The sequence below is a fragment of the Cyphomyrmex costatus genome, unplaced genomic scaffold (assembly GCF_001594065.2).
Source record: "Cyphomyrmex costatus isolate MS0001 unplaced genomic scaffold, Ccosl1.0 scaffold123, whole genome shotgun sequence".
In the NCBI taxonomy this organism is placed as follows: domain Eukaryota; kingdom Metazoa; phylum Arthropoda; class Insecta; order Hymenoptera; family Formicidae; genus Cyphomyrmex; species Cyphomyrmex costatus.
The window spans coordinates 4,535,650-4,552,387 of NW_017275207.1; the positions used below are offsets into that span (position 1 = coordinate 4,535,650).

Below are 16,738 nucleotides of genomic sequence, written 5' to 3' on the forward strand. Positions count from 1 at the left end.
TTACAGCCGCCTCGACGCGGCGCGAGTGGAAGCGGAAAGGGTGGCACTACGTCAGTCGAAACGCACTACGAGAAGCGCGTTGTCGCGCTGACGCGACATCCGTGACTGCAATAAGTGATAAAAAATAAATAGAGCTTTAAACGGACACGCTATATAGCCACTAGCGGCGCAATTTATCTCGGTACTTTCTCCCCTCTCCTACTAGATTTCAATTTAGATCCATTAAAATGTAAATCAGCGTGGATATTTGTTCGAGCACGGAAGAATCGAGCTGTACGCTTTTTCTTCGGGGTTCTTTCCGTTCACTCTAGTGACGATGGTCTGTTTGTTTTGCGAGAAAAACACGGATTAATACTGACGACGAATGTACATACATTGTACATCGATCGCCGATATCTGGAACAATAGAGCGTTTAGCGTTACATTCAGACACTGAATTCAAAATTCATTATATCACAAGATCACGTTTTCTATCATTTCATTTTATTTAATTAACGTAACTTAACGCTTATTACAAAATCACTTTCATTTTGAATTAACCGATAAAGATTGATATAGTATTCGTTTAATATTTATTAACAACTTGAAGAAGATTAATGAAGTTAGTTATGTATGATAAATTTCATTAATAATATATAATCGCCCTTAATGGTTTCCCTGTAAATTCGCGCCGTTTAACTTAGCTATCAGCTCAAACTATTCATTTATAAACTGCGTAAGATGTTTACTCTTAATATTAATTATTACGCAGAAAAAAAAATCGCAAAAATAAATGGAGCGGAGCTCTTAAAAAAAATATTACCAAGTTAATTCGAAATTTTATCTCGTACAGTGGAAAAGCGAGTGATAAATTATTATTAGACAGGTGGACCAGATTCCTCGACGTGGAAAAACTCGACGAGATGAAAAGAATAGAGGGTTGCCTATAATAATTGCTTAATGTCGCGACCGATCTCTATCGCATAGCAGAATTTAACGGTGTCTCGCTTCATTCTCGAGACGATATGTCCCGTGTCGGAGACTATTTATTTTCACTTACGTCGGTCAGTCGTCAAGGCTCTTGGAGGGAAAAATTGGCCATCATCCATCAACCTGACCTTTCCGCAGTACGATCGGGAAGTCCGCATGGCTGTGTTACACGTGGTCGGATATAGGTACACACTGCGGCAGAGCGCCCTTTCCTCAGCGGACTGGGTGAGAGCATTAATGAATCTTGCTCGGTCACTCTGCTTGGCTTTCGACAAATTACCTTTCATACAATTAAGTTCGCCTCATGAAACAGTGATTTCGTGATGAAATCACTGTGTGGAAGTCTGCTTTCTCGCAGTCTCTTACAATAAAGCTGGAACCATGCGAAATTTTGCTTTAGCATTCTGCTCCTTTGAATTTACGTGACATCGACGTATCGTCCCCGCGCGATCATTATGGTTATTATGCCTGTTACGGTTACGATGATTGTTATAGTCGTTATAGTCTGGCCATTAAGGTGCTTATTACGGATATTCGTCGCTTAGGATGATACGCTCTTGGATTTTCGCGTTACACTTTGGAGCTCTTGAGCTCGGGCAGGAATATCCTATTCCCGTGCTGAAATAGAATACTTCTCAAGCAAAATTCCGTTCAAATAAAAGGGCTTTCAACACAGTCTTTAATCAGGAAACTGAAATCTCAAAAGTCGTTTAAAGAAGTTAATTTAAAAAAAACTGCGAAATCCTGAATAACCTTTTAAAGAACTCAAGTTTACTTTAAAAGAAATATACAGATTCTCTACAGTTACATTTAGAAATATATCGATACGGTTATATTTAATATAAAATTAGTAAAGTGATTAATTATTGAGTATGAAAATATAATCCAATATTATTGGGTGAAATTAAACATTTAAATATAAAATCCGAACTATTTAAAAGATTTTAATATGTACGTGAATAGAAAAAAGAATCAGAATTGAGATTTAATTGTTAGCCATATGGATCATTCTTATTATTTAATGTTTTTTCGAAAATTGTAGCTATACTATCAATTTCTAATATCTCTTGCATAACGTAAGCAATATTAATTTTTTATCACTATTTTTGCATTACGTTTAGTCTTTCCTAAAAAGTAAAATAGCTAACAACACTAACAAAATAGCTAGCAAAACTAATAAAATTCTTTTTGGTACATAATTGTTGCCGCGACCATGCAAATATCAACTGTGAATTAAATATTTAATATACTGCCGCAAACTTTTCTGTTTAACTAAGCCATCATGGGTGTACGAAACTATAGTACACATCCGTGTACAAACTGAACATCTGTCAAACGGCCTCGATGATACTCTCTACGCCCACATACAGATTTGCTGACTGTTCTCGTTTCAAACAACAAGTTACGAGCCAACGAAATTTCGCGATAGACTCTGTAACAGTCACGTGTGAACGCAGTGTTGTGTGAAAAACGATATTCTTGCTGGATCTATCATATGCCGCGGGCGCGGTGATAACATACCGAGAAAAAAAGGTCTTTCTCTTTGTTACTCGCCCGTATGTTAGTTCTGCTGATGAACAAAAATCTCTAATAGTATACGCGGTATATCTACTCATATCTTTGCTTTCGTGTCGAGGACGGAGGAAAGGATGCAGCAATCTATTTTCCGTGTACAGACAAAAAGTATCCGATATTCATGCCCTGATCATCATCAGAGATCAAGTTGCAATAATTATAATTATATATATATAATGGCAGAAATGTCATACTATTTAATTTCTTCATTAAAACCATACTTGTGGAGTACCAGTTGTTTTAACTGTGTAAATTTTGTTCTTTGTGAAAATTCTGTCAGATGCGGCATCAGACGTCGGAATTGAGCACAGATGAAGATATACTATATCACAAACACAATTAACTATGTTTGTGAAATACGGAATGGCGCACAGATTGTCGTACCATTTGCTTTGCATTTAACACACTTATTTTTATAAACAAAATTGATAGAGAACTGGTATAAAATTAATTACTGAAGTCTAGAAAATTGTCTCAAACTAGACAACATTACGTTACATTATAGGTTTCTTTACGGTCTCTACTGTGATGTCTGTGACTCATCAATTTGTTTATTGCTTACGCAGAGTTATGATGGGCCTGCGAACAATCAAAGATACAAGGAATAGAAAAAGAAATAATAGATTTCAACCTACTAGAAACCTGTTACACCGGAATACGCGGTTTCTGATAGATTGAAATCCATTCTCTATTCATTGTTCCTTTGATTGTGTTCAGACTCTTAAACACAGTGATAAGCGCAATTGTTCCAAAATCCTCGATGTGCGTTACGCAAAAGGTCACACGCATTTGAAACTCGTGTTAATAAAATGTTGCATATGAAAGAGAGGACACCACAAATCGTCATACTGAAAAAGGTTGCATGAGTGGATGCAATAATAGCACTTGCCATTGTATTCTCACAGTACTTTCAAACTTTCACCACCGTTGCTCCCTTGTTTTATACCAGTTATTCCTACGATGACAATAATTGGTGCATACGTACAATATTATATCGTTTATTAAATGCACGTCGAGTGAAGTAATTGGAACTGATGAGTAATGGGGTAACATAATGATTTACCAATGATAAAATGAACAGAAATTTTTAACTCATTAAACAATGAGTAAAAGAATTCAAATTTAATAACCATTAATATTATCGAAAACTATTCTTTACATTGCCCTATTTACTCAAAGGTATTAATTAACGTTGTAGAGATGTTTATTTGTATTTATTAAAATAAATATATTATAATTATAATGACATATCCATATATTATCTTCTTGTTTATCTATTATTTCTTTTGCAAATAATATATGTCAATATACAATAATTTATGTGTATTTGAATAATATTCAAAATTTTTTAACAAATTTACACAGCAATAGATAGAGAGAGAAAGAGAGAGAGAGAGTTCTAACAAGGACTTTACACATTCACATACTATTTACCATTTACAAGATTTTATTTTACTACTTTGTCGTCTATTCCTTTTTCGCTCGATATATCTCAATATTATATTTTATATGTATTATAATTTAAATATTATATATTATCATTTTCTTATTGAAAAAAATCAATTCTACATAATATATTGTCATTTTACTTCATTAAATATAAGTGCAAATTTTGGATGTACTAATTTTCGTAATCTTCGAACTTGCGCTTCCAAATGATTCTCTTCATGGCCTTCATCTTCGTGCTGTCTCCCTAGAGATTTCATAATCGTGTTGTGCAACGATCACCAAAGGGATAATAAAGGACAGAACGGAATTAAGGGCAAGGGAAGTTCGTAAACCGGGGGATGCATTTCCATCGACCGCCGTTATTGCACGTTATTCTACGTTGCAAACGATATCGCCGTCGCGTTGCAACGTATCTTGAAAGAGTGCAAACCGGATGTAGCTCAAGGCGTGACGATGATCGATCGTTGAAAGGCAGTCAATCGATGAAACATCGAGAACATACGATACCACCAACTGTGTCCATCTACTTGGCGAAGACAGCAGATCGGGGGACGTGCGGACTTATCCATCATGCTCCGGATGCAGGACAAAGGATAATAAATGGCCGCGACGCGATCCTCCGCGGATATTTGAAAAGATGGGCGGAATACGCCTTCCAGCTGCACGCGACTTTAAATCACGTCGTCCCACAAGCGTCACCGATACAGATACCGGCTTTGAAGCAAATGCTCCATGCTTGAGTTATCTCCACTCCTGTCGATAGCTCCCTGAATACTATCACGAAGAATACAAATTCAAATGTCCTTCCTGTTCAGGTGCAAATCGTGGCAAGTATAAGTGGCGATGCATTTCATATCTTATATTATATTTCAGAATAATTCCAAGAAAGAGCAATGCACACGATAAATGATCAATTGCTGTATTGAAATTACTCTTACCGAAAGTTTTGTTTTAATACTTTAATGTGATTTTTTCAAATGTAATTATCTAGTCGAGAGAATCTACACATACACGATGTATTTCTACTTGCTTATATTAGATTTAAATTGTATATCATATATTGAAAACTTTAAAAGAAATAACAAGTCTTTTTATTTTCTTACCGCGTATTCAATAATTTTAAAAAATAACTATTTTTTTTAATATGAAAATTAACAAAGATATCATTAATTATAATTTAGTTAAACGTTTAATATTTTGTTCACTAAATTTCGAATGAAAATCTAGAAGTAAACATTTATACTAATACGTTTATAATTAATATACAATATATGCTATTACAAGTATTTGTTTTAATAATATATAAATACAATTATTTAATATAAATTTATATATTTTTTTAAATTATAACATAAATAAAAACGAGTATACTTCATCGTGTGTGTGTATGTGTGTGGTATTTTAATAAAGTAAAATTACAAGTGTGTTAAAATATAATATAAAATAGAATTCAGTTTTAAAATAAACAATTCACACACTCTTTCAAAATATATTACTTATAATATAATCTTTTTCAAAATACGCTTTCTGCATTGGAATCATTTGTCGTCTCATCTCGCTCCCTTTACGCTTGTCAATACGAAATCCATTAACTGAAAAGCGTTCGCAAATCGCTTGCGCTGCTTTTATGACTTCCTCATCCAATATAAAACGTCGACCATTTAATTCTTTGATTGCTGGAAATAGTCATGGAGAGCAAGAGGCGACAGAATGAAGAACAACACGGATGCTTTTTTCTTCTAACAAGTCGGAGATTTTCGCAATGTGATAAAAACTGACAAAGTAAAACAATTATGAGGAATAAAATATCAATCTGTAGTTTAAACAGAGAAAACGTCCAGTTTTACTCTATTCGACATCTGTCAGAGTGATTTGGAGCACCTTATGTAATCTGATTGTGAAGCCAAGTCGTGAAATGTTTTGTCGTGAGAAGAGATTCTCCAGAAAATCTAACGTCACTTCGGCTTTACCATGTGAATCCGATTGAGATTTACCTTACGTGATTAATTCACAGTAAACCATAAAACAGAATTTCCATCTTGCAATTGGATTTAAGACATCGTTGCTTCTTCCAGAAAATGTTTCAAGTTTACTATTTGCATGCCCGATTTTGAGGAAGAGAGAATTTTTATTTGAATTTGTAAAATTATTTTGTTATATTATTGTTATATCTGCATTTTCTACAAAATAATATTTATTTACAATAGATGTAAGATAAAATAACATTCGTAGGATTGAAAAAAAAATTCATTTATACTAATTTATATATTCTTACATGTATTTATTTTAATAATATAAATACGATTATATTAATATAATATTTTAAATTATCACATAAACAAAAAACGATATACTTCATCGTATAATTTTAATAATATTTAAGCGATTGATAAAGAATAAACATAAAGTAAATGATAATAAGTTAATTTAGATTGCTTGTACGAATAAATCAAATTAAATAGAAAAGTGCCAAATGCGAGACTAGTATAATAATAGTTTTAGTACCTATAAAGTATTTTTTAATGAAAATTTAAATACAATTTCCAGTACTTTAAATTGCGCGCCGAATACTGTCAGTCTTGAAAACATAGTTCTGTAATAAATTAAAACTGGAAATAGTAATATTACAAATTAAATTGATCAATTTAATAATAATGATGCTAACGTAAGTATCTTAAACTATTGAAATAGAACTTATTGCGAAAAATATTATCTCAGTCAGGATTTAAATCTGAAAGTTCCTAACCTTGTGATGCTTCTTTACTTAATTTACATCTAAGGTAATTACTAAAAATTGAATATGAGTACTCACTTAAAAAAATTTATCAAATATAAAAAAAGACTATATAGTATTCTACTTAGAATGTAGCTAATATGAAATTTTATAATCTAGCATAGAAACGTGTAATTAATAAGAATTTATGTCACGATCAATCGGAATTCTTTTCAGGACTTGCATACTGTCGACTTAGAAGAATTTAAGCACGGCGGGACCAATATCACTGCCTTTCGATTAGTGGATCCAGAGAAGCCAGAAATTCAAAAAGTAATTCAGGACTGGATCTACGGTGAGAAACGCTACAATCGTGAGCTCGACATGGGACAAAACAGCAACAAGGTAAGATGCAACTCACAGAAAGTTAACGATAGTAACCGGAAATGGATTGCCGCGCAAGAGAGAGAGGCCGCGCTGCTGTATTATAACGTAATATTGAAGTAATTTATTTTACCAGTGCCAATATTTCGCTTCCCAAGTTCGTCTCAAGTATAAATATAAATAATACACGGTGCAAGATATACGGCGTTGCAAAGTGTAAGCGTAGGATGTTATGTATGCAAATGCAAAGATCGTTTCACGACGAAATATGTTCCCATCCTTAAGCGGCCGCGCGTCTCACGTAATAACACTCTAATTTCGCATTCTTCGTGCAAGCCCGCTTGACAGCCGCATCGATCTACTTCTTCTCGGTTCTTTCGCTCGCGAGACTTAGCGAGAGTCGGTTCACGCTCTTTGACATGACCGAGAATAACGGAGCGAATGTAATAATTGAGTATTACCCTATTCGAAACTTGTCTACCGCCCTGGGGAAATTGAATTTCCCGTGACACATGCCGATTCTCATAAGAATGCAAATATCGCAAAAGACCGAATGACTGTCTGGTTCCATTCTCGATTCCGTTCTCCATTCGGCAAACTCGGCTAGCCATTATAGTTAGATGAGACGCAAGAAACTCAAAATTTCTGTGATCAAACAGATATTAATAACAATACTGATTTATTTCTAAATTTTTCTCCATGTTATTTCTCCAAAGAATTAATTAAAAACCAGAACACTTTCAAACTGAGATTTGTTTTTTAATAAGAATAGAAAAAATTATATTGGTAAATACTCATTATTTTATAAAATATACATAATACATATTCAGCACACATGTGTTCGCCATTACACTGCATTAATTTTATTTCAAGGATTATATATGTATATTCCTAACATATTCCACGTAAAAGATAAGTACCTACATATTATATTATAATACAAAAAATAATATCAACTTTTGAGACAATTTCAGTAAAAATATTTATTTTATATATCTATATTTTATATATAAATAATAAGGATAAAGCACTTTTTAATACTATTGCTTCAAATAAATATAAAAATCTAAAGTTTATAAAATAATAATCCTACTAAACAAACAAGCAGTGATACACTGCGTTTCCGTGTTATTATACATATTAACAGGAATCTCCAAGCTAGAACGTTATATTATTGCACACTGCATCCGTACTCATAATATTATATTACGCAAATTCACGTTCGTAACGTAATGTTAACATGCGGTACATACAAGGAGCAGGTTGCTTTTCAATTTTCATATCACCGCTCTCTCGGTCCCCGCAAACCCGTGAAAGTAAGCGCATCTTCGTTTTTATGCATGTCTCGAACTTGAAGAGGTGAGGTCAGGTAGAACGTAGTCAGCGCACAAACATGATTTCTACGTTAGTTTCGTTTCATTGCAGTTGTGTGATTCTCGTACTACTTCCTTCACTTCCATAAGCCGATTTCAAATACAATCCATATGAAGGCGAGAACGTCGCGCGACTCGTAGCGCAGGAAATTACGTGTACAGTTTACCTACTTCTGTGCCGAACACATTCTGTACACAGCAGCGTAATGAAACGACGGCAAATTAATCGGTACATACGAATATATATAGAAGGTGTACATGAAAGTACACGCAAGTTTGCAGGTACTTCCATTAATGTCGACATTTTATTGGATGTATCCATTAAATCGATATGCCGACAACCCGTGTGGCGTTACAACGTAAGATTGAGTATTAACCTTCCGTCTACAACCTGGGTCTTTTTTGGCTTAAGCGAAGCTTTCAATCTCAAATTTCATCGAAATAAAGGAGAACAAAGTACAGCTCCCCCTTTTAGAACGTCTTGTTAAAAAATATTTGATAAAATAATAAAGATATTGCAAAGATTAACTCTGAATTTAAATTTATTAAACGATATTCGTATAAAACTTATTTTTTATACAATACTCATTTAATATGGATGATACGTAATGATAGATTTAAAGACAATCATTCAAATTAAATAATTTGATTAAAATCATTCGATTCAAAGATTAACTGCTTGTTTTTTGCTTGATTTGTTGATTACCCACCGTTTCTCAATTAATTACATATAACTATTACAGAGTGACTAATCAGGATGTCTCGCGAAATAGCAGACCGTAATAGTCTTTCTACTTTATCTTCATTCATCTGTCAAGATTACTTGAGTCGGCACCCTTATTCTCACCATTGTCCTATTTATATCTGCAGCCTGTCACGTCTTAACATGCTAACATATTTATTGAAGTAATCATTTTACATAGCGTTTTTCACATATACAAAGAAAGAATTTATAAATGTGTAATGTAACTATAAAACACATAATTTTTTCTGAAAAAAAAAACATTATTTTAGAAACAAATAAGTACAAACTATTAATAGAAAAGCACTGTTAATTATAATTGATAATTATTTCTCTTATTAAAACGCTCTTATATTTTTACGCTCTTGTATATATATATATATAGTGTTTAAAATTTAAATATAAATAAATATCTATTCAAAACCTTAAACTTTTATGTTCAATTTTTTTAAATGTTGAAATTCACCTTGAAAATCTGTTTGTAGAATCCCTCCTTAAGAGTAAATTCCTGAACTGTACATAATGCGTTACAGTCACACCCTATAAAAGAAGCAAGTAACGAAACGCCAATTCGCGAAAAGCGAATTATATCGTCCATCGCATCTGGCACAGCATCAACTGCAGAAAAGTTGAGAAGCGCGAATCCGTACGTTCGACTATTTCGACGGAAGCAACATCTGCTGGGTCCAGCACGCCGGGCCCTTAAAAAGGCCAATTTGCCCGGACACGGTTGCACGTTCGCGTAAACTTCCCAACAACTTTTTGTCAATGTTCTGCGGTATACGTAGCTGCAACACCTCGTACAAGTATGTGACGGATCTGCTGCATCGTTCGTTGCAGCAGCGTGTGTTGCGACATTATTCCGTGAAAGATGTTTTCTCATGTCACCTCCCTTTTTCGCGTGAAAGTCGAGATGTGATTCAAGCACACTAATATTTACCCTGTTGCCATAACGTAATAAAAATAGGGATGTACTTCTCTATAGCCTATTTCCGTGCAATTTATTTTTTTCACATGACACATGATTTTAAGATCGTATCACATAAAATTAAGTAATTAATGTTATATACTTGATAAACAAATTATTAATCTTTGATATTATACTAATTTATTAATATGTTAAATTTATTTTTTGGGTGTATTTCCGAAAAAACCAACTACCTTTATTTTATTTTCTTTATAAGATAACAGCGTTTTCTAAAAACAAAAAATCAAATTTTTGATAGAAATGTGATTACAATAACATATATTTAATCTTTGCAATTACAATTTTAAAAATTTCTAAAAAATTCAACAACAAAGATAAGAAAGTCCTATTGATCTGTTGATCAATCTAGTTAACTTTTATGGAGATGATATAATGCAATTTGCAGAATTTGAATATTTTGTTTAATTTCTATATGAATTTCTATTTAAATTAAATAATTTGATTAAAGTAATTATAATTGGCATTTAAAAAAAGATTTTCCAAAACATAAAGTAAATTTAATAAATTTGTAAAACAATATTAATTGCATATAATTTCTCGTTATACGCTGTCAAAGGAACAATGATAACCCAATCCCTTAAATTAAAAATAATTTTGTTATTTTTAAATTTCATATCAAAATGTAAACCAATCTCTTTCTATAATTAGTTAAAAAAAAACATCTATATTAACGTGTACACACTGTACATTTATAATAATAAATAATAAATAATAATAAATTTAAATAAAATTTAATACATTTTCTTGAGTTAAATTTGATGTTATAAATTTAAGTATATAGTAAATAGTATTTTAGGCATTCTAATAACCTCTCTAATCGTTGGTCTTCTTTTACTTTTTTTTCTCTATAATTTTAATATGAATTTTCTTTTAGAAAAATACGTGTTTGATCCATGATCTGTTCATAATACAGAGAAAATATGTAATAAAGTAATTTCGCTCATGATACATGTGATATATGTATAATCGTATATTAACATTGTATATAAAAGATATGCTATTGATTTAAATTTTCTTTTTTTATATATCGAATCGTTAATATAGTTATGCTTTGATAATATAAAAACTTTGATAATAGCAAGAATGAAAAAAAAAAAGATATTATTTTCTAATTTTTTTAACATACTAAAAACAATTTTTTGTTTCTCTCTCTTGTATTTTTAATCTTTACATTACTTAATCTTTAGTAGTTTCGTAGTTTAATTTTGAGTAACTAAATAATTCATTAATATAGAAAAAAGTTATGTTTCAAAAATATTAATCTAAGAAATTAATTCAAGAGTAATATTACATTCTAGTAATAATACAAGGCATACTAATATTAAACCAAAGAAAATATACCATCAAGAATTACTCGTTATTTTTTTTTTTTTTTTTTTTAGAAACCCGTATTCTTTTGTTGAGATTTATTCGTGGCAAAAAAAATAATTACAAACGACTATCTTCTTTATCGGAAACATACTTCCGCGTACTTTGTTTTCTATCACATGGTATGGGCGGACAGAATTCGGTGACTTGTCTGTAACATAGACAGAGACACCAATAGTTCATGGAAGATATATCATCGTGACGACAGATAGCGCGCGTCTTCCATACTCGCTTCGACGAGAAGAGAAGAGCGAAATGCCGGCACAAAGAAACACTCGGTCGACTTTCTCGTACGGTCTTATAAAATAAAACTTGTAAAATCGTCAATTGGAAGTCGCAAAACGAATGGTACCAAAGACTGCGCCATCGATTCGTAGCACGCAGAGACGCTAGTAATAAAAACTTTCTCAATTTGCCAGTTTCATCAGGTACAGTGTCGCAGCTTTACGAGGCGCCGACCATCAGACTTTGCACCGTTAAAATTAAAAATATAAAAGTCGCGGAATAATAAAGAAGAAAAGCAAGCAAGCTTCTTGAATCAGAATTTAGATACCTGTTAGTGAAATTACAGTTCTTTATATTCGACATTTATTGATACAAAAAAACGTTAAATTAAAGCCTTGATCTATTAAAAAATAATAATATATTTATTATATGTTTTAGTTTAATTTTACTTTATGAGGATTAAAAATATATCGTATATTCAATAACTTAAGAAAATATGAGTTGTAAAGAATAAAATGGGTTGATTTCATTCTTTGTTATTGAACAAGAGAACGTTTTTCATATAAATTCATTTTTATGGAATAAATCTTTCTGATTGTGAAAGATCGTGCAATTTATAGAAAACCATGCCTTCAAATAGACGTCATATTCATAAGATTTACAGTAAAGGACTATTCCTTTCTCCCTTAATTAAAAAATTTCTATTATAAACACACGCATAGCTATATTTAAAAAATACATAAATGTCAAGGAAGTTAAATAAAATGTAAGTATATCAATTTACGATAAAATTTTGATAAAATTTCTCAATAAACGACATCGATAATGCCTTTCAGAAGAACAGAAATTCTTAATTGTCTTCTAACTCCACAATTCTGAAGATATCTAATAATTGATTTTGATGTCACATTATACATATATGCGAAACATATGGACAAAGCATTAAACAGAGCCAAAAGACACCATTGGAACAATTATGAGAGCTAACACGATCACAATATATAGTCGACGCGACGTTGCTATTCGAGATTTAATGACGACATTACGCAAAGGCGTCGTCACATAACAAACAATCACGTTTGGGCGAATTCCGTAACGGGAACATGTCTGTCCCTCGGAGGGATGTGGGCAATCCCATTACGAGCGTGTCAAAGCCAGGCTAATTAACTCAATCGCATACACGCAGCGACAAACAAACGGACAATATATTGATTCGATTACAGACGAAATACAGCCGGGCAGAATCGTTAGAATCGGCGAGCAAGCACAAACTCGTTGTTTCGGGCTTGTGCATAAATTACAGATTATTTTGTAATGCCACTTGTCAGTAGACTTGCGTAAGAAGTTCAACGCAGTAATTACATGGCAGAATTTTGTTTCTTACTAATTAGCAAGTACATCTATGTTTGCGAATTTCTATGGATAATTAAGGAACTATCTCTTCTCCATAAATGCATATTTCACACAATCATCAATTATCTTTAGTTATCGAATTTAAAATTTTATATTAAGAAAAAGTTTGTGGTTATACAAAAAAAAATAAACAAAATAAATTTTGATCATATAAATCAAATTTCTGGTTATTGTAATTGAATTTCTGATTATTTTGACTAGAATATTTAATAGATCTAACTATATGAACGTTTGATTTATCCCTTTTTAATTGAATTTAAAAAAATTTCAACTAATATAACAAAACTTTTTCAGTGTGTCTATACATTACTCCTATACTATTTCTTTTGTTCTTACAAAAGTAAAAAAACACAATTGTCTTATCTCGATTTTGAAAAATAATTAATAATTAATTATGCTTTTTTTTTCATGCACGCGTGGAGCAGAATAATCTAACTACTATAAAGGTAAGTTAAAAATACGTCTGTTAATAGATAAATAAATGTCTGTGTAGAATTGATTTTAATATTGTATAACCCATTTTAATGTTATAGTGCAGTCACATATATTTTTCAATTCTCATAAGTTTTATGGCGGGAAATACGTTGAAATGAATAACTGCGCCTTCAAACATTTCATAGCGACATAAAAACGATTTGAATCGTTTTTTCACTTGTAATTCATTACTCGTAGAATCAGTGGAGCGCGATTCAACATCTCACATTTCATTACGAGTGAATTATCTGCGAAAAGCGAGAACATTTAATCAGCAGCCTCAACTGATTCATTTGTATAAATACTAGATTCTATGATTTCATGAAATTATTACGATTATTACATCATCATTGTTTGTTTATTAAATATATTGAACTATAATAAATATGAAGTATAAATAATAATTTTATTATTTATAATTTTTGAAATTTAAATTTTTCAAAACTAAAAGAAAAGACAAAAAATAATTTTTTTATTAATTTTATATGAATTTTTTTATGGAAATAAAAGAAATTATGCTTGTGATAAAAAAGATATCGTGAAAATATAATATTAGTTATAAAAAATTCTGAGATATCCCGTGTATTCTATTGAGTAGAATAAAGGTGGTATTATATATAAAATCAAATACAATGAAATAAAATTTAACCTCATGTCTTTTGGATAAAAGCATGAGAAGCTATCTCAAAGCTATTTACGATTCCTATCGTAGTCGCACCCCTATCAGAATCGATATCTCGCTTGCACACGAAATGTTGAAAAACCATCGAAAATTGTCTTGAAATCGTTATCCGAATTTCCATGATAAGACAACTGACAAAAAACGGGATTATTTTCGATCGGAAACCTTTCCGAATAATTTCATGACGTCTTTCCAAGTGACACAAAAGAGAAAATACTTCTACCGATACTTGGAACTAAATATTCAGCACGTCGCTATCTTTCAGCATAAAATTTTTACGTAAATCACTCGATGTATGTTACACTTTTTATCCTTCGCGAATGATGCGCGAATAATGAATAAAGTTAGGGGAAAGCGTCGTTGTCCTGAGAGATTTCTGTTTGTCCGAAACTTTCGGTTGACGCAAGGATACCCTATACGATCCCTTCGTATCGGAAAACACGTGAATCGGATACATTGACTAGTTTCTTCGTAAATACGCTCCTGGGGAAAGGCCTCGTAAAATCCGGTAAGGATATTGGTTGTCCCGAATATATCGGGAGAAATATACACCCAAGGCGCGATATCTGAGGTGATATCGCTTTTATAGCGACAGTATCGCAGAGATACCGTGCACACGAGTTACGAAATATAAATGTCGGGGAAACAGAGGCGCCAATTTGCCGTGAAATCCTCCTAGGAGTCGAGATTTCGTTCTTTTACCCTTCGCATATTGGGGAGAAAACAAGGAATTCCTCAGTCTGACCTCTATCTCCAAATGCGAGTCCTTTCATGAAATGGTGAATTCGAGAATTAACCTTTCCTTGCTTTGATAATTTTAATATCGTGAATGTGTAGTGGAATAGCGAATTTCATTTAAAATAGTCTACACGTTCAAAGTTTTCCTTCGAAATCTAGCACCTATCGCATGCAATTGTATTTATATGTTTGTATGTATTAAAAGTCTTGTATGATAAGCATATAATCATTATATACTTCTTTTAATGAATAAATATACATTAATAAATATGATAAATTTATATTGTAAAGAATATATAAAATTAAACTTTAGTTCCTCTCCTGAATTTACCTACATAAATTTTGCTACAATTAACAGCATATAATTAACTTTAAAAGTTTGAGAGATGTATGAAGAAAATATTTTCTCTTTTTGTAAACAGAAAATAGTGCCAAAATTTAATGCACAATATTATCTTACAATTTTTTTTAAATATCCAGAGTATGTGCTGTATGTAAAAACATGACGTAATCGCATGTATCAAGAGTACTAATAATGAGAAAACATACTATAAAAAAAGATTCGAATTATATAACATTACACGATATTATAAGATAACTTTTTTCTAACTAAAAAAAATTCTTTTTTTTTGGTGAGCCTTTTTGTATGTAATATTTTCTAAAACATTCTATTCGATTACTTTGCTTGAAATATCTTGTATACGCCACATCTCTTATGTGACATCTCATCATGTGTGATCGCAGACTGAAACGTCGTTGCTGTACGACGCTGTCCATCTCTTTGCCAAAGCATTACACGACCTCGATACGTCTCAACAAATCGATATCAAACCATTATCCTGCGAATCGACGGACACTTGGCCTCACGGATACTCTCTTATCAATTACATGAAAATCGTAAGTAACATCAATTGAAATAGTTAATATATCGTGTGTATTTTTAAATGTAGAATATATGCATGCCTTTCATGTTAAAGTTTTGTACTTTCTCCAAAGCTGTTCTAATACATATGAGTAAATTAGGTTCTGACAATTCTAATATATATAAGAATTATTTAATAAAAAATGCTTATATATTATTTAAATAAAACTAGCCTTTTCCTGCGCGCGCTACGCGCGCGATTCAGAGTTATTGGGGATACACAAACAAATTTGGAAAAGACCAAACTGGTTTGTTAATCCCCCTAAAATTACAACGTAAGTTCATTCTTTACTTAATTTTTTAAAAAATTTAAGCATTTATACATCCTTAAAATTTTTTTCCGGATTTGTCTAATTTATGAGATTATTATTTATTTTTTCCTTTTTTTCCGTTAGTTTTAATTAACTGTCTTCATTTTAAATTATTGATTTTCGTATCTTTTTTATTTTTTTATTTCTCCCCGCTTCTTGAAATAGTCATGAAGATGATGATTTTCGTCTTCTTTTAATCTTATTCAGTTGTTCTTCGTTTTTTTTGATATTTTTCATTCGTATTTTTTCGAAAAAATCATTAATTTAGTAAAATGAATTCTCAAGCAATCGATACGAACTCGAAAAATTATCACTTGGGGATGTTACAATCTTTTTTTGTGTATAACTTTTTTTTGGTGGGTGGACAAATGAAAATAACGGGTGGACAAACGTGGACAAACAGTGGACAAAC

The 16,738-nt window shown here is 31.7% G+C and overlaps 1 protein-coding gene across 1 annotated transcript in view; it reads left to right on the forward strand.

Annotated features, from left to right (window-relative positions):
* The window catches only part of KaiR1D (Kainate-type ionotropic glutamate receptor subunit 1D), a 241,570-nt gene that overhangs the window by 206,820 nt on the left and 18,012 nt on the right, over positions 1-16,738 (forward strand). Inside the window, exons 7-9 of the mRNA XM_018548528.1 lie at positions 6,944-7,111; positions 13,604-13,645; positions 15,838-15,990. Of these exons, the coding sequence (XP_018404030.1) occupies positions 6,944-7,111; positions 13,604-13,645; positions 15,838-15,990 (363 nt within the window). The remainder of the gene's footprint in view (positions 1-6,943; positions 7,112-13,603; positions 13,646-15,837; positions 15,991-16,738) is intronic.